The sequence below is a fragment of the Malaya genurostris genome, chromosome 2 (genome assembly GCF_030247185.1).
Source record: "Malaya genurostris strain Urasoe2022 chromosome 2, Malgen_1.1, whole genome shotgun sequence".
Taxonomy (NCBI): Eukaryota; Metazoa; Arthropoda; class Insecta; order Diptera; family Culicidae; genus Malaya; species Malaya genurostris.
In genome coordinates, this window is record NC_080571.1 from 239,313,307 (window position 1) to 239,332,932 (window position 19,626).

General features: G+C 36.3%; 3 protein-coding genes across 4 annotated transcripts; 1 reads left to right on the forward strand and 2 right to left on the reverse strand.

Moving 5' to 3' along the window:
* Positions 1–97: 97 nt before the first annotated feature.
* Positions 98–10,918, reverse strand: LOC131428290 (uncharacterized). Its single transcript, XM_058592119.1, has 3 exons — positions 10,830–10,918; positions 10,384–10,497; positions 98–973 (listed from the first exon to the last, which is right to left on the reverse strand). Exons 2-3 carry the CDS (start codon positions 10,432–10,434, stop codon positions 836–838), a joined length of 189 nt encoding a protein of 62 aa, XP_058448102.1. The 5' UTR covers positions 10,435–10,497; positions 10,830–10,918; the 3' UTR covers positions 98–835.
* Positions 10,919–13,453: 2,535 nt separating this feature from the next.
* Positions 13,454–13,863, forward strand: LOC131428295 (mitochondrial import receptor subunit TOM7 homolog). The gene is made up of 2 exons (XM_058592128.1): positions 13,454–13,710; positions 13,764–13,863. Exons 1-2 carry the CDS (start codon positions 13,611–13,613, stop codon positions 13,826–13,828), a joined length of 165 nt encoding a protein of 54 aa, XP_058448111.1. The 5' UTR covers positions 13,454–13,610; the 3' UTR covers positions 13,829–13,863.
* A 682-nt stretch (positions 13,864–14,545) lies between these two features.
* LOC131428294 (uncharacterized) lies at positions 14,546–17,539 on the reverse strand. 2 transcript variants are annotated; one of them, XM_058592126.1, is made up of 2 exons: positions 17,329–17,539; positions 14,546–15,722 (listed from the first exon to the last, which is right to left on the reverse strand). In XM_058592126.1, the coding sequence occupies exon 2, from the start codon at positions 15,709–15,711 to the stop codon at positions 14,875–14,877; it is 837 nt and encodes a 278-aa protein (XP_058448109.1). In that variant the 5' UTR covers positions 15,712–15,722; positions 17,329–17,539; the 3' UTR covers positions 14,546–14,874. The 2 variants fall into 2 exon arrangements, with proteins under 2 accessions (XP_058448109.1, XP_058448110.1); XM_058592127.1 differs by lacking the exon at positions 14,546–15,722 and adding an exon at positions 15,766–16,805 and having other exon boundaries at positions 17,329–17,525.
* Between the last annotated feature and the right edge of the window lie 2,087 nt (positions 17,540–19,626).

The following is a 19,626-nucleotide window of genomic DNA, read 5'->3' on the forward strand; positions in this document are numbered from 1 at the left end:
TATAATATTTATCTCAGTTTACTAGCCTCGCATAGTTCTTGCACTACTAGAATAGGCATTCGGATATGAATATGTACTAAAAATAAAAACACACATCTCAAGTGACAAACAGCGTTCATTCATGATTTTTATTTAAATACGAATTTCTGTTATCTTTTTGCATTGCATTGTGTCAAGTCCATCTGTACTCTGTATCATATACAGCTATTTTAGTTAATTTGCCAATCTTCTTTGGAAAATTTTGATTCAACCTTAAAAAATCTCAACTAACATCAGCATGAAACAATCGATCTGGCTATTGGTTTGTTTCATATAATGCATTCAATAAATACTAGATTAGGATACGGCAGAGCATAAGATATAAACTAAACTAAAGACCATTTTGTTACATGCATTATATCTTGTTGAGATCGCAGGTTCAGGTTGAAATTTGTAATATGTTCAACTAAATTTAAATAAATTTGTGTCACTCATAATATCCGCATTCTATCAACGGCAAATCCGTAAATTTGGCCCATCACTCAAATCTTAAGAAATAAATCAATTAAAAAATATTTCTATTAATGCTAGGACAAATACATTTATCAACACGGCGCAACAACAACCGCTCTGACAGTTTCTATTGAAACCAACCGAACATGATAAAGCAGCTAATCTCTATACTGTAATTCGAAACCCAATTGCACATGATGCAATACGGATAACGAACTATGTTACGCATACGAAAATACCACCAAACTCCACAGTCTCTATCGTAAACTCAGGTGCGACATGGCATATCGGATATGGATTTTCTTTTTACCATGGATGCGACCGAGCACATTTCATGTCAGATTTAGAACTTTCTCTTGGTTTGCTGGGTTAGCATCTGTTTCATACTGAACGATGATAAACCGATTCCGAGTACAGCCAGCAGTGCGGCCGATCTGACTGTGTTGCGATCGGTGGACTTTGGATTTGCAATTTCATTGACCTGAAAATAAAAACAAATATTCGATTATGAAGCTGTAAAAACTGGGAGTCTAAAAAAAGGCCGAAGCACGAAAGGCGGAATAACGAAAGGCCGAAATACATAAGGCCGACGATGTTCTTATCTACCACATAAAGCCGAAATTTCGGAAAGCCGAAGCATAACAGGCCGAAATATATATAATGGCGAGTAAGTGAGTTACAATAATTTTCTCACGAAAAAGTTCCATTTTTAGCGATAATCCACTTGTTGTCTATAATTAAACTACATATTAGTTATAAAAAATTGATTTCTTTTACTTGAGTAGAAAAGATATTTATTTGAATCTGGCATCCTTCTATATCTATAGAGTAGAGTGCCTATAACCAGAGTGACGACTTCTCATTAGAGATGTGCGAAACAGCTCATATTAGTGAGCAGCTCCGAACCGATCAGCTCACCAAAATGAATCGATTCGATGTATCAGCTCATCAGCTCATCAGCTCATTTAGTTTGAACTGATAATTAATTTTGTGACCGGTTTTTCTTGTGCCGTGAGAGGTAAGAGTTCTTACTGATAATCACACTTAAAACCATTTCTTGAGCTCGGCATAATAAAATGCCGAAACTGATCAGCAACACGTAAATTTGCTGATTGCTCAGTAATCAATACGCATATTTCTGAGCTTCGTTAAATGCTTTCACTGATATTTCGGTAAAATGCTTCACTTTGCCGAAATTTGGCATAATTGCTTGCTGAATTTATCAGTAAACAACAGATATGCCGACATCAGCAGAGACGTTTGCCGAGATTTCGGAATATGCGCTAGCTGTTGCCGAGATTCAGCACGACAGCTGTCATTTATTGCCGCGTTACATTTTCGCTTCGCATTGTGCGATTATTTTCTAATGAAATTCTCGAGTGAAAAAATGGATAATCTTCGAAGAAGCGTGGAACCACTTGCAAGTAAAAATATTGAATAAATATAGTGACATGTTTCGCTTTATAAAAAGCGTCTTTATCGGAGCACTCGCGATTATAAGGGAAAAACACCCAACACGGGTCTCAAAGCGTCCTCGAGACAAAACTTTGGGGGATATGCGAAAAAATAACCCAATGCATGGAATAATTCAATAGATCAAGGTAAGTTTATTTGAACAATACCGTATATGCATTATTAAATATTGAACATTTTTGTAAGCCAAAAATCAATATATATTTTTATTTTCATATTTCCAGCTCGACTCAAGGTGGCCGCATCTGGAAACGCCGCTTTTTATTTATGCTACATGTTTTCAGGTAGGCTTTAAGCACTATTGGCAACAAATTTGTAAGCCTCCTTTAAGTGTTAATAAAATGAATTTTTTATCCTGAATGGCGTGTTTATAATGTTGAGAAAATACAAACAAAATTATTTGACTAGATTTTTAGTTACTGATGATTCGGTAATTTATTTTTTCCATTTTTTCGTTTTATTGGATTGCCGAATATTCAGTGAACGTTTCACTGAGCAAACAGTAAATCTTATGCTGACGATTTCGGCAATATTTGACGTTTGTCAAATTTTAGGATACCGAGACGCTCAGTAATTTTATTTTTGCCGAGATGATTGCTGATTACTCGGCTGTGCGAATCTCGGCATTTTTTTGCCGAGACTCAGCTAAAAAATTTAAGTGTGATGTTTCATTTAATCCGTTGAAGAAGGATAGATACTGGCATGGAAGAAATAACGAAACTTGGTGCAAACATTTCTTCTCGAAGATCCGTTCAGCTCGCATCTTATTCCTCGCTTCCCAATGCGGCGAACTGGGTAGCAAATGACTGAGCTGGTGAGCTGCGGTTCTTTTAAAAAGAGCTGTGAGCTGTCAGCTCACTTCTATGATTCGATTCATTGGAACAGCTCAGGAGCGAGTTGCCCATCTCTACTTCTCATCTGTAATGTTGACAACATTTCAAAACTTTCCATTAGCTTTACATTGAATTGACAGGTCGTTTGCTCGTTTGGAACTGGTAGCTGTCCTTCCAAACGAACAGCTGTCGTCACTCTGATTATAGTCACTCTACTATAGAGTAGATGAACATAAAAAGAGCTTAGCTCTTTTTCGATTTGTTTACTTTTATGATTCCTGTGTGAATTATGAAGTTACGCCCTTGGTTGGTTTTTGCGACTAAGATAAATCTGCGGGTAATTTTATAGTCTCATTTACTATTTCCAGTAGTGGAAGGTTCGTAAACCATCTAAAATAAAGAAAATAAATAGTTTCGCCTTCCTTACTAACAATTAAAGTATCGCCCTGTTTGTTGGCATGGAACACGGAGGGCGAAACTAACATAAACAAATGAAATGACAGTTTCGCCCTTTATAGTTCTTTGTATTACTAAAATTGAGATTTTTGTAGAAACCGTATTTTTAGGCAAAATTGTAGGATTTTGAAGCATTTATTGGTAGGAGAGAGTAACTCGATTTGTTTACTTTTGTTAGATTTGTCCTACTTTGAAAAACAGCTGATTTTTCCATTATTCCTCTACCAACAACTGTCTTTCGTGATCACCTTTGTTCGTTCTTTTTCGCTGATCTAATTTTTACCAGTTTTTAGAGTTGTGTGTTATTATTGTGGTACAAAGTATTTGGTAAGAATTCTAACGTTTAGTATATTTAGAAAATAATTTTATTCCGACCTGAAAAACTGTTTCGACTACTAGTGTTACAATTGTAGTAGAAAAACCTAGAGAAAATGAGCAGCTATCAAAAATTGAGAATTAATTTTAGTTTTGTTGACTGTGAACAATTAGTGATGGGCGAGCGCTCACGAGCCGTTCATTCGAACCGACTCGTAGCAATGAGCGAACGAACCACGGCTCTTCAAAATTGAACCGCGGCTCTCAAGCAGAGTTGCCATTTTAAAATCTGCGTTTCAACTTGCAAAATCTGTGTGCGCCCAAATTTAATTGCTTTGTTGGTTAAACGATGATGTTTTCTAATGAAGCTGCCAAAAATACATAGGAACATTTATTCAGCAGTGAATTTTCCAAGAATTCTGTCGTAATAGGAGAAGAAAAATAGATTTTTTTTCCAAATGGAATTTCAACTTATTTATTTCAATATCCCGCTTTTAGATCGCCCATACCGCTCATGCATTTACGTGGCTCTCACACTCACTCTCTCGAACCGCTTCTCCACATTGAAGTTTATTGAAAAAGAGCCAATGAGCCGTTCAAATGAACCGGCTCTCAGGAAAGAGCGTTCGGTTCAGAGCCGCTCATTGAAATGAGCCGGATTGCCCATCACTATGAACAATCAGGCAGCTAAGCCGAAGATTTTCTGGCATAATTCAGAAAGCCGAAACGATTCTTTCAACGGGCAGGCCGCGGCGGCCCCACGCAAGCAAACCGTTTGCCCGGTCTGCCCGTTGAAAGAATCGTTTCGGCTTTCTGAGTTTCGGCCTTTTGAGGTTCGGCTATCTGTGACGTACGGCTTTTTGTGTTTTCGGCTTTTTGTATTTCGGCTTTTCGTTTTTCCGCCTTTCGTACTGGCAATATAGCCTAAGTTGCTGTGCCATCAAATCGGCGTCATCTCAAGTGAGATGACGTCAACCAGAACCAGAAGAAGAAGAAGAATCTCGAAATCGAAGTTTTGAAAAAGCTTGTCCACGTTAAATTTCGGACACTTTTCTGTCAGTGTAGATTTTGTATAATTCCACAGATCTTCCAACCGTTTCACGTGATACATCTCGATGGACATTAGAAAAGGTCCCAAGTGCAAATGACAGTTTCTCTTGGTTAACTTTCTCTTTCAATTATCACGGTAAATTCCAGTAATTTCCAAGCAATTCTAGTTTCTATCGGAAGCTGATGGTTTTTGCTACTATCCTATGTGAAGTGTTAGATGGAAGGATTGCTGATTGAGCCGTAATACCTTTTCTCGTGTTTGTCTTCACATGTTTACATGGATTCAGTAAAGTGACGTACGAACCACAGAGAAATCCGAATGTATCGGAACGCGATGTCAAGATGGGAATTGATTATAGAGAAAAACAACTAATATTTCTGTGCGACACCTGGCTCGTAGTTAGAAAGTCGAAATCATAACGGACGGCGAAACATACGTGCTCTTTAAGGTGAAATTCAGTGCCAGAGAGTGCGAGCCAAAGTGTGGCCGCTTGACTTGAACGAATCTTCGCACAAAGCAAAGTAAAGTAGAACCGACACAGAGGAACTAGGAATACTTTTTATATTTTTTGGTGATTCAGCGCAGTGGGCTTTCGATACGTTTTTCTACTAAGAATAATAATAATAATAATAATAATAATTATATATATATATATATATATATATATATATATATATATATATATATATATATATATATATATATATATAATATACCAAAGTTTTTATATACATTCTACATACGTATGCGTATTTTGTTAATTCTGTGTCTTCTGGTGTATTCAACTGACTATCAGATGGATGCTGATCTCAAGTTTGAGTTTGAAATACACTTTCATTTTTTAATCAACATTTCAGGTCAATCTAGTCATGATGATGAAACAGCGTGTAATTTGTATGAACTTTTCTATAGAAAGAATAGAATGAAATTACTGGTAAACCGATTTCTAATCGGAGCCCCGGGAAAAAAATGTTATGTATCATTCGTGTTAAAACTGCTTTCCTTAGACCGATCAAAACACTGTTTATTTGATGATCAGCTTTAGCTGTAAGTAGCATTTGTTTATTTCAATTCAGGTTCTAACTTAATGAAACTTACAAATTTGCAGTATTCCAAATCACCGATCGTACTACCTCACTGGGTTTAGGTTAGGTTAATTAAGTTCACTAGAAATTTAGGATTAATTCAAACAAATTATAAAGATTTGATCGATGTCAAATAGACTCGAAACTTACGCAATTAAATTCGATACAAAAATTGCAAATATAGCTGAATGCTTAATTTTAGGTACTAATTGATTTAGAAACCAGCTTTAAACGACACTGACACGCTTCACGTGTAGTATTTATTTTGTTTTTAACTTAATCTCTCATCTATCGTCTTTCCGTGACAGTGTCAGGCTAAGTCGGTGGGTTCACCAAGGGGTACTCGCTGTCACAATTCGACTTAGCTCGATGAGTTCGGAAAATGTCTATGTGTACAGAGATGGCATTTCACAAGAGTGATACACGCTGGCGTCAGATTCTTGTCCACACCAAGGATGCAAAAAACGAAGCATCGCACAAAGAGAAAAGCGCACTTCTTCTCAGTGTCGAATAGACAGCATTTGAGTGTGTGCTTGTGGTTAAAGCAGCTGGCGCGAGTGAAACACATTCTCTTCGCATGAATCGCTCACACGCGCTCTCGTCTAAATACACCCAAGTGACCACTGGCGCGTGATGGTGAGCGAACACTTCTGTGAACTTCAATTAATAGAGAGTAGATCTGGCCTTGCTATGAAAAATTTGCAAAGAAAACCGAAAATTTTACGATAAATTGTTTTATTTTGCTGATTTTGCGTGTCCACACTTCTTCTACGCAAACCATACAGCAGAGTGCTCACCGGCGTGTACACCTCTGTGAAAGTATCTGCATCCACCTCAGAGAATTTAGTGATTCAGTGGAAGAGGTAAAAGGAAATAAACAAACGCATTCATGATGCGTGCACACTTTATAAAACAGTGGTGTATATATGTGAAAGAGAGGAGCTCTCGTTGAAGTTGTCAGTGCGAGGGGAGAAATTTTGCTTGCTCTTCGTCACACAGAGGAGATGGACATCTCCGTGTGTGTTCACTGTTCAGAGATTTTTCTATTCGCTCTATTTTCTCTATTATGTCTTAACCAACTTTACAAAGCCTAGGCTCGTTTGAAGGCTACTATGGTTGGGGATGGAACTTTTTTCCATTTTCCGCTTCTTTTTCAACGTCTTCCTTTTTTCAACTATGGAAAACCATCTATTTACACATACACACAAAGCATTGTTTTGCTGCTAACGTCCTTGTCAGTCCTTGGACTGCAGTAACTAACTTGAACAAAGAAGAAGACATCAGAATTATTATTCTTATACTAAAAAGACTATATTTATCGCTGCTGTCGGTTTAGATTAGTGTTGAAGTTTTACGGTTTTACACTTTAACATATAGTGAAACTCATACCCGCGAGATAAAAGCTTTTGACATTTCCGCAAATACAATACAATCAACGATAGCACAGACTAATAGACAGGACACTCAAATTGTATTTTTTAATCATTTTAACAGTCATTTCGAATATGCCTTTAGTTGGGACAGTACTCGCATGTCATGATGGCGCCACGTTACCCTATCAAAAGCATCCTGTCTGTCATCTAGACTGTGTTCATTTTTTACATTTACCAACAAAGGTGCCACTCATACAGAATTTCATTTAATGTGACGATTAATTTTTAAATGTTACGATAGTATCAGGCATCTCTGCAAGCAGCTGTTAGGTGTTGACAAACGAGGGGAAACCAACTAGTACAAAAACTTTTACATAACACAAGGGGTGTACAGATAGTAAATAGTTCGCGTAGTACAATATAGGTGGAACTAGTGCATCACGAAAATTTATTTTTATAAGAATTTACTCATACTGTCATGTCTGTTAGTCTGTGACGATAGTGCGGAGATTTTTTACATTTTTCAATTTTTTGTACGCATTATGCAGTTGTTTCGATAATAAACCAAATTTGCTTCTATTTTGATTCATTGTTTTTCATATGATTTTGCTCACATTATATACCAGAAATCCGACCGTGTATTTCCCATACCACACTGAAAATAATTTGCACGCTAGCATCAATTGTCACATTGTTTTTCACATAGATTTCAATTGAAACAGAGTTGACCGATTCAAGAGTTTTGCACATAGATTTGTGCTGTGCTCATTTCCAGTAGAAAATGAAGTGTTTAACACATGTAGTACGATTTAATAGCAAAACACATCACATCCAAAAAGCACATGAAAGCTAAGTGAAAAATAATCTTATCTCGCATCTTAGTAATTTTGCACATGAAATCTTGAAACAAATAGTTTTGGTTATGTATTGAAATGAAAAATTCTATTTAATTGAAATGCTGTTTACATATGAATCGATCGTGCAAATTTTTATCAGAGCAGTATTGTACGAAAGAGCGCACGTGAGTCATAAAGAAAATTGCAAAAATTTTGCAAATTCACTATGAATTATTTCGAAATTTCGATGATTTATTCTAAAATTTTATAGTTTTCAATGTCAAAATCAGATTTTTTGGAAAAATTTTGCTCCAAATACTCAAAACATCCCCGTGTAAGGGAATAATAACCAATCTAGAAACCCATAAAACACACATTTTCCGAGCTCGTCAAGCTGAATACTTCGGTATTTAACACTAGGGGTTCAATTTTTCTAGAAATTCTATATTCTCTTTAAAGGAAAAGACAACACATAAGTTAAACAATTCTGTTGTTGTGTTTATATTTAAATTTCTGGAATACAGGTTTTTCAGCTCACGAAAGTCGTAGCACGCTTTTGATTGAGGCACTGTGTTAGAAACCTGCTAAACTGCAAAAAGTATTTCAACCTGGGTGTAAAATTTAGAATAGATATTCCTCTACTCCGTTGAAACACAAACAAGATAATTATTTCGCCAGTTCAATTGATAATCAATAGAGAAAAAGACTTACACTTGGATAGATAAAGAAAAATATTAGAAACAAACGCACGAACGTAAAAGCTGCAAACTTAATCTGTGCCACCTTCATTCAACCAGAAAACAAACGCAAGATTAATAAAATGAAACGGAGCCATTATTCTGAGTTTCTGTCATTTTCAAATTTTTTGCTGATAACATATAAAATCACGAATTCTCACGTGTCATTTTCATGCCATGAGGAAGTGAACGGTCATATTACTTAGACAAAAAGAACAAGGCCAGCGCCAAATCTAGCAAATTAGCATGTGTTGATCAATTGCAGTACGAATGCATTATGAAAGTAATAATATGGAGCTTGTGAGATTGAAATCGTATTTACTATGCACATCCCTCTAACATTTGCAAAGAAATTGATATTCTTCCGTTTTATGACACAGTGCAGGCCAAATTTGAGAGCTAGCAGTGACGTATATATCTAGAAAAATTATCGTCCGGTGCAAAATTATATTTGTCGCCCTCTCGTTAGTTTAGTGAACAAAAAAAAATAATAGTCTCCCCAATTTAAAAACAGGTCCCAATGATTGATTTGCAGCCTAAAAAATATTCGTTACAAGACACAGTTGCTTTAAACATTCGCGATATTTTCAAAATACGAGTAGAGTTTCAAAATAGCACAAAAAATGCAATCTTCTCGAGGACAAAAAAATCAAAATGCACGTGATCTGTGTATTTTCTGATTGAACAGAATCGTAGCGACCAGTATGAATGCCGGTCAAACCTAAAACAAAAGTAGTACTGACGAGAAAGAAGCATGAAGCGTAAACAAATCATCGCTGACGTATTTCGTGACGTATATTTGTCACATTTAAAAATGTGTTGTTTGTTTTCACCTATCCACGCCGGAGTGAGCAACGAACAATTAGAGTATGTTGGCGGCGCTAATATGTGTTACGTAATGTTGTCGCACTAGCATTCTACATCAACCAACGTCGATTTGTTTTATTACGATTTGTTGCTATTCCATTATCAGATCAAAATTAAATACGGATCCACAAATGCTTTGTGCGCCAATGTTTATACATTTCTACTATCAGTAGATTACTATCTGCATTTTGATCCGTTTGCTTAACAAGCAGGAGTAAGGAACTAAAATTCGTTGAGGATTAACATTCCAATCTACATGCTTCGGCGAGAGAGTACCGGATGCTCCGTCACATAGCTTGAAACAGGGGTGTATAGATTTAAATACTCATACGACCTTCTCAATGCCATATCATTCACATCGTGAACTGCGTAGCTAGCGGTTATTACTCCAATGTGTTTCTTCACAAAGAGAAATGGTGTTGTCGTCAGATATAAATATTGATGATTAATGTTCTCTCGACAGTTTACCTTTCTTTAGAATAAACACTCACGCTGTTAACACTTTCTGATACAAGAAACGAATTTGTTTGTTTCGCGCATACATGAAGCATGAAGTTAAAGTTTCAAATATGCGTGAGACAAGCAAATTGAATTCTATTGGCTAAAAATACATAGGTGGCCTTGAACTCAACGGTGTCTAGTTTCAGCGAGTTTGTTGCGCCGCTAATATAGTAATCTGGAATATTATCGCATATAGTACTGTAATTTTTTGGTCGATAAACGCATTTCAGTTAAAACTAACGTATACATAAAATATTTGCTTCCAATTTAGCACCGCCAATATAATTAAAATCCGGTATATTTCAGAAATCGGTCGCCTGGCTCGCAATTATTAGCTATCACAAAGGTGCAAATTTCCACTTACCTGTCCGTAATTCAATCGAATGGCGTATCTTGCAATTTGGGTAGTCTTCATTCTCTGTTTGTGTTTTTTTTTTCTTTTTTTTTTATGATGGATCGTGTCGCTTGTGCGAATTTCCTGCAGTAGAAAAAAATCAAGGTCATCCAGATTACTATATAAGCGGCGCTACAAAATAATATTCCGTCTAGTCCAGTTGTAATAATGTTATTAATAAGTAAGCAACCACATGTAACCAAGCACTTGAAAACGAATTCTTCAAATATATTAGGTTTACATAACAGAAAACTACTAAATCGCGAAACGAAAAGTGCATTAAACTTTGGATTGAATCGAAGTACTCTTGCAAAAACTATTTATTGGAAAATGTTTATTATTTATCGAAAGATAATGATTCGTACTTCATGTTCAGTCAACTGAAATGCAAACTGTTATATCTACAAAATACTGACCAGACTAACTGAAATCACGACTGCGAATGACAGATTTTTAGTGAAAAAGAATCTTCAACTCTTGTCTTCCGTCACCGAAGCCACACACGCTTAAAAATAGTTACTCAAAAATGAGTAGGATCTCACTCATCTACAGAAAAAGTGGAACAACTCTAATTTAGAGTAACTCCGAAGTTACTCAAATTTGAGTTCTTCCACTGGAAACGGTATTTGGGTAAAATCTACTCATTTACTGAGTAATACTTTATTTGTACATGTACCAAAAATAGAGTAACTATCACTCAAATTTTGAGTGAAATTTTATTTCACATATACCATATTTGCAAAAAAAAATCTCCTTTACTGAGTGTATTGTGTTAAAATATTAAGTAATTGAACTCAATACTATATCAAGTGGTGGTTGCTTGGAGTAGTGTGTTAATCGCAAATTAACATACATGTCAGTTATGCTCAGGCACCAATCATACACTTATTCCTCATAAATGACATTTGACCATATTCGGTTTCATTTTAAAGCACAACACGGAGTTTATCATTCCGGTTTTTGCAGACACAACATCGTTTGTGTTGAGCGACTCACCCTCAAAATACGCGATCTCACTAACAAAATATACAACCTGTTGCTACAAATGGTTATTACAACCTTTAGACTGATCTTGCGAATAGTAACAAAAAAAACGAGCTATTGCGTTAAACTCAAATTTAGAGTAGGAGTTACTCAATATCATTGATGATAACTACTCAATTTTTGACGTTTCCATGTATCATTTGAAAATGAGTAACTAGTACTCAAACTTTGAGTAACTTTTTCTAAGCGTGCACGTTCTATTTGACATTTAACGCTGTCATTTACGATTATACACACTTAAGCAATGTGATGAAATTGTGTTAAAATTTAACCTTTTGCTCAAAAGGGGTTAAGAACGATTCAGACGATCAGTCAATTTTCGTAATCATGAACGGAGCGGTACCGTGGACTTGACCTGTCACTATAGCTTCTCAAAACTGTATTACAAATTTAATTTTCCCTCAGTATGAGTGATTTGCCTCTTGATCGAGACTTAATTCGATTATAATTTGCTGGCGTTACTGCAGATACAAGAGGTATCCGATCGACAGATTCAGACGGTCCATCAGTGATTCTTATAGAGAAATTCACACACAAGATCACCGCTATGCAGAGATGCCAGGTAAAATTTTTAAATATCTTCAAACAGGGTTGGAAAAGTCTGTATATCCGAAAAAAAATCTGCAGTCAGCAAGTATGTCTTGAACTATCATCTCTGAATACAAAATTCACGGTTTTTTGATTATGGCCAGAGTTGCCAAATTATTTTTTCAAAAATCTGTCGAAACTCGAAAATTTATCTGGATTGGTCTGGGTCTACCACATACAAGGAAATTTCAGTGAGTAAAAACAAGGTCTCCCCACCTATCGTATGAAGGCCAAAACCGTAAAGATCTAGCGAGATCTGACAAAATGTAGGAAAATTATGAAAATCTGGGAAAATTTAGAAAATCTGTCGAAAGATTTGGTAAGTTTGAGTGTCTGGCGAAGCGAGAAAAATCTGGCAATTGCCAGACAAATCTGGCATTTGCCAGACAAATCTGACAACCTGGCAGAACTGATTATGGCCAATAATCTTAATGCCAATATCCTTTTACAAATGAGCTGCGACAAAAAGAGCATACATTTAACCACAATATCACTTGGAAGAGGAAACTTGTCTTTTTCGTTTAAGTACTGTTATAGCTTTCTCAGTGAGCACAGCGTTCTAAGATATTTCTTTTCAAAGTAAAGGTTGGCTATTATTTTTTATTGTCGTTATCCAAAGAAGCGCAAGAATTTTTGAGCAACAGACTAACAGACACTATGAGTAAATTATTCTAAAACTAAATTTTCGTGGGGCACTAGTTCCACATATTTTGAACTGCATGAACTACGTTGTTTAGAAAAATAGCTTCCCAGGCACATGACACCGATTATTGGCTTGTGGTACATACATAGCTTTAATATTTATTTCGCACGGAATGTTTAAAAAGCTAGACTATTTTTGATTGTTTTGACAATTTTCACCCGATGTTAAGTGGCGGCAGGCCAGAAGTAAATGAATATCGTAACAAAACATGGGTTCGATTTTGTATTGGATGTTTTTGATAAGGTAACGGGGCGTCATCATGACATATGCGAGTACTGTCCAAACTAAAGAAATATTCAAAATGACCGTTAAAATCATTGAAGAATCTAATTTAAGTGTCCTGTCTGCTAGTTTGTGATATTACGCCTCTATAACACGGAGTGACGAATTACAAATCGTCTTTCCGTCAAAATTCTCCACATCAACTGACGTGTTGTAGCCCTGTAGCTACTCCAATTCATGCACACTTGGATAAGACTTGAATTTTGGCCGTTATCATAAAAATGTATGAGACATATACTCAGCGAAGCCAGATCTGCAGATTTCGTACACAGTGCTGCAGACATTTTTTGTTGTGCAGACTTTTGAAAATCGAGTTTCTCGCAGACTTTATAATAAAATTTACAGACTGCAGATTTTTTTTGGATATACAGACTTTTTCAACCCTGTCTGAAGATATTTGGAATTTTTATCTGGCATCTCTGCATATACTTACAGTGAAGTTTTCTCTAGGCAGCGTGTACAGTCCATTTTCTGCTGTTGTTTTTAGTGTCAAAAATCAAAATCAATCATTAGTATTTTTGTTAGTACGGATAGATTTATTACGGACTTCCTGTAAGGAAATCCGAACTGCAGTTTCACAATGGCCCTTTCTCCGGATGCAAAGGAACGTCTAAGTGTAGTTTTTGAGGTTGTTAAAACTACATTCCATTGGGGTTTTATACCAACAGTGTTATACTTAGGTTAGTGTTTTGACATGTGTGCCGCTATGACGTAATATGTGAATACTTTCTAGGTTTTCGCCAAGGATCTGAAGCTGGAATGCCTCCGCTTTCAGTAATGAGTTTGTTATGGCAATAAATGACATCGCTAATTAAATGAACACAATGTTTTAATTCCGTTTGTTATTCGTAATGTGTGTTGAAGCTATCCGGGTGTCGTTTTATACTCTCTTGGCAAGTTCGGTACTAATGACAAAATTTGTATCAATCCGTTGAAAGTGTTGAATAAGGTTATAAAAAGCATCGCCTATTGATGAATAATAATCGGAAACTAGAAGTTTAAACTGAGTTTTTGATTAGAACATTTTTACAGCAGAATGGTCTAAATTCAAGGAAGCCTATATTATACAAGAAAAGAATACTTTTGACACGAGGTGATTGTTAACGTATTGATGAATTGTCCATACAAAAGCATCACTTGATCGAATTACAGAATGCAAATTTATTAATTTGGTTTATAAAATAAAATAAAAATATCAAGTGATCCGAATTTTCGGATTTGAAAATAAATTGAGAATGATTTTTTTTCGTTGAAGTCTGCTTATTATTTATACAACTGATCTATTTGGTCCAAGATATCCTTCTATTTCAAAGATCAGTATAAATTAGTAATGGCATTTCTAGAATCGGATCCGACAATTCGGGAGTAGATGGCTACAGTTGATGCACTGCAAGTTCAACAGGCTTTTCCATTTCCTGCTCTGTGATGGTCAACCGATTTTATGTGAACGTTGGTTTTCGAAAATTTAAGGATATGTCCCGTATTATGCCACTCTAAACAAAATGTAGAGCACAATGCTGTTGCATACTTGTTTACTGCCTTTTCGAGATTATATTATAATTATCTATTCTAGTTGTAATTGTAATGATTTTATTTCACAAAGGTTTGATTAACCTTAATTTACTCTAATTTACATTCATTCCGGCGTGCTGATTTCCTGAACATTATTAATTTAGGAATTATCATTAGGGCCAAATTGTGTCTGTTGATTGTAAATAAATAAACAAAGAATCACATGTTGATTCTGTTCAAAATAAATACACAAGCTCTCCCAACGATTTTTCGTCATCTAATTTGATGAATCAATTCCAAAAACCAGTGGGGTAGTTGACTTTGATTGTCCTTCACTTTGTAGACACACTATGTGAATGTATCTTTTTGATTTGGTATAATTGTTTCGGGGTGTACAACTTGTCCTTTTTCTTCAAGAGTGGTTCTTCACACCACTGCTCATTGGAGTACTGCTCACCAGTACTATAGGTCGTTACACTTGTCGAAGTCGAGCTTTCATCGTTTGCTGGTGTTGAATGTGACGAAAGTTCAATGGAAACCGGAGACGAACTCAATGAGGAAGTTTTGGGGTTTGTTGAAGTGCTTTCATTTACGTGACTCTCTTGGATGGTTAATTTCGGTTGATTTTCAGTTTTGATTGAGGCAAATTCTTTGATTGTTGAAAACTGTTCGTAGATTGGACGCGTTGGATCGTATGGTTCATCGTCGCTCGAAATCGTTTCGGAAGAAACGTTTCCATTGAGTTCTTTGAATAGTTCACCATTCAGTATAACTGGTATGTTACCATCCAGTTGAATTTCTTCTTGGTAGCTCGGCACTTGTCTTGTTTTTTTACTGCTTATTTCCCCGTCGTGTCCACTGATACCAAGCTTTCTTAAAAGTGGAGTTATTTCGTTCTCAGGAGGCGCATTTAATATTTCAGAGGTAGTCGTTAAATGGCCCATAGGAATGGTTTTGGATTTAAGATCATTTATTTCGGAGGCCATTCTTACCGTTGCCATGTAGTTATTGTCGGTAATTCCCCTTCCCCGGCCAGCCATTGAGCTATTCCTGGTTAGCCCAACAACGTCCTCTAATCGGCGAGATCGTTCAAAATCCGATAACGAAACAGAATAGCCCCAGCTGTTGATTTCATCCTCAATGTCTTCCGACGTGGTATCACACGACATTTTTGTAGCACCTGAAAATAGTAGGGATTGTGATATTGAATATGATTAGTTGAGTTCACAATTCTTTTGGTATATTTAACATTTGCCAACATTAGGATTCTAATTCACAATTAAAATTCTGTAAACATACATCGGACATAATAAAAATTTTTATGACATCAAATCAAGAACTCTATAATGGATCTTCTTTACAGGCATTATGTACAATTTTTTTTAAAGTAGGAGTCCTTGACAACCTTTGCTAGGGACGGATAGCGTGGTTCTTAATATTGGTTTGACCACCCTTTCAAACCTCCAACGCCGTAAAGCTGTCTTGGTGCATAAATACTGTTCGTAGCACTGTCATGAACCCCAATAGAGTAGCACTCTTCATAACGTCCTCGTTCCGAGTTTTGAGGAATCAACTCATCGGCTGTCATTTTTCGCCACTTTTTCTTCTTTCCTTTACCTTTGCTTTTATTTGACTGTATGGAGGAGCTGCTTGTGCTACTAGCAAGAGCCGAATCAGTAGAGTCATTCAAATCTTTCGATTTTTTTGATTTTGATGACCTAAATTTAGGCTTATCATCTTCTGCTTCTAGTACAAGCTCTGGTATAGTGCTAAATTGTTCATGCAAAGGAAGATCAGGGTTGAATCCATCGGCCTCTGACGTTCCTTCATCGTCTTTGTAAATCACATTAGCCTTGAACAGGGAAGCATCCAAAATAACGGGAAGGTTTCTGTCCAAATGAATTTCTTCTTCTACCTGTGGATTTCGTCGGGTGGTTTCACTTGATATATCGTCATCTCTACTGCTTAGACCAAGTTGACGGAGCATTGGTGTGATTTCATTTTCCGCCGGACAATCAAGCAATTCCTTAGTTGTTGACAGGTGCCCTAACGGGAAACGATGGGCTTTCAAATCGCTTATTTCGGACGCAAGCCGAGCTTTCGACATGTTGGGCAGATTAGTGATACCACGCCCACGGCCTCCTATTTTACTTGTTGGAATGCGACATTCCGAGTTCGAGTAGTTCGATAAAGGAGTTGAATATCCCCAGCTATTTATTTCATCTTCGATGTCATCGAGCTCCGAGTGGTAAGCCATTGTTATCTGTAGTTTAGCATTTTTGGACAACAAAAATTTGGACAACTTCAATTAAATTGGTTGTATAATATTACTTCGCTTAAACTATTATTGATGTATCGAGCTCGGTAGTTTTGTTATTTATTCTATTTATTAAAAAAATAGAAATTGTCAAACACTTTTTGAAAGGGCATTTTAGGTATTCCGTATGAAACTGTATTATATGCCGTGTTTAAAATATTATATATAGGAAGCAGACAATTCATATCTAGGAGTTTTGATATATATGTAAGGAAGATAATTTTATCAACAAAACCCGGGTAATCTTCAAATATTTCAGCGTGCTATCTTTGAGAATATGAATTTTTGAAAATATTGTACATATAGCTCGCCATATTTTTGGTTCAAATGACGCCAGGAAAATTTTCAGATATCCTGTAACCTTACACTCGTCTAATGGAACCAATCAATCGTTTTGTTATTTCCAAATTCACCATTGTTCTGGGCGCAGCAGTCCTCCAATTTAAACATCCGTATTCTGAATACTTACCGTTTCTTAAAATTGTATTGAAGAAAATAAGTTTTATCACAGTAGTTGAAACAATAGCAATGAAAATATTTACTAAATTTTATTTTTTAGAACTGATAAATGATTTCACGAAAAAACTTGTTGAACAGAAAGATGACAAATTGTCAATACGAAACAAACAAAAAAATTAGGTAATTATGGTGTCGATGTTTTTACCGCACGACGAACGCGAAAATGAAATGGTTTGAAGTTTGGAGCAGAGATGCCAGACGATTTAAAAGAATATCCTACCCACAAACAGACTTCAATCGTCCCACGACCAAAGGGCCCAACTGAAAATGAAAGTTTACCTTTGTTGACTTTTTCTTCCGCGGTTTATCAGATTGATTTTGAAATAGATGCCTAACTCTTCACATTATTTCCAACCCAGAGCCATAAACTTTTGAATAATATTGGAAATTTTGAATAAATTTCAATAAAAGCTAGGAAATAATTGAAACAGAAAGTAAACAAAGAGAGGTATTTGCATTTATACCCTTTTGTCGTGGGTCATATTTCACGGATCGATGGTTATTTTCCGACACTGAAAAAAAATCTTGCAAAGAAAATTCTAATATCAATTCTTTAGTTTTCCAGTGTAAAATAAACCCAAATAACTTTCAATCCGTCAAACTTTGAAATGGGCCGTAGTTTTAGTTAAATTTAACTACTCGACATAAAATAACCGCTCAAGTATCAGATTTGAACCAAAAGATAAAATTAACCGCGAAATGGTTCACAGCCTTAGTGATATAATTTTTTATTCAGAAATAAACTGAAAATTTACACGAAAACGTGCGAAATTGGGAAATAATAAGAAGAAAAAGAATTGACAATTCAGTCCACATCTTCTAACTCAAGTCCGATAGATTTCTGATTCAACCGGTTGGAGGCGAAATTTATTCGATATCGGTTGTTGCACTGGAGTTGGAATTTTTTCGGAATTTATTATTATTTCCACATGGAATTCCGAATTTTTCGCCGGTTCGGAATTTATTCGGATCTGATAATGCGAATGGCAGAGAATTTCGCCTATCGATTATTAACGGTTTCGTTTCTACCGGATTTCCGCCATACAAGGCTGGCAGAACCGTTTTGAATCGGTTCTACATTTTAAGACCCTTTGGTTTATTTTTCCATTAGAAGTATAAATGAAGGGAAATAAAATTGCTTTTGCACTACCAAACATGGCATGTAAAATTTCTTCTCTAAAAACACCAATATTTTCATCTCATTCACCGCTTGACGAATATCAAATGAAGTCGAACAGAAGAAAAGAAGGAAAAGTGATCTTGCTAGATATGACGTAGCGGGAGAATGGCGCAATTTCGCCTGCAAATTTTGACAGCTGCCGGAATCTTGCCATGCTTGTGCCGACTGTCAGAATTTCTCACAAGCGGGGAGGTTAATTAATCAACGAACAAATCACAAATTAAAATGGAAATATTTTATGCAAATATTTGATGATGAGCCCAAATGATGAACCAAGTAATGAACACTGAAATACATTTACATTATAATTTGAACTTATATTCAAGGAAGCAGTGGCGTACCGAGGAAATTTGGCGCCTGGAGCAAAATAAAAGTTTACGCCCCCATCGTTGGTTGTGGTTTAGTGAAAAAAAAAACAAAGCTGAACTTCATCACCGGAAAGCTGAGCGGAACTTGAGCGAGCAAAAAAAGGTCCCAAGGATTATTTTGCCGCCCCCTAAAATTGTTGCGCCCAAGCGAATGCTCCTCTTCGCCAGCCGGCCCCGCTCCCTCCCCCTAGATTCGTCACTGCAAGGAAGTCTGGCATCTCCCGGTGACACGATTGTCATCTGCATACAATTGGCTTGAAGCCGAATATTTTGGTTCTTTGGTTCTAGTTGGCTGTCAAATGCTGTGTTTAAGCAGTGTTCACACATTCACATTTTTCTTCATGCGATTGCACCAACATAAGGAAACGATTTCGAAACGATGAACGTAGCTTAACATATTGTTGAGAACAACGCCACCAAAACAAAATGCGTCGGTTTCAGGAACCAGCTTACATAGCAGGGGGGGGGGGGGGGGTTTGGGGGTGGGGGAGATGTCAGATCTGGTAGATTTGCCTGTAAAGCCGCAGATTTCGTGTGTTGTGCTGAAGACATTTTTTGTTGTGCAGACTTTTGCAGACTTTTGAAAATCGAGAGTTTTGCAGACTTTGGGCAAAATTTACAGACCTTTGAAATTTCCGCAAGTCAGCAAGTCAGTTTTGCGTATCATACTTTATGGAGAAATGATTGCTGACTGAAGATT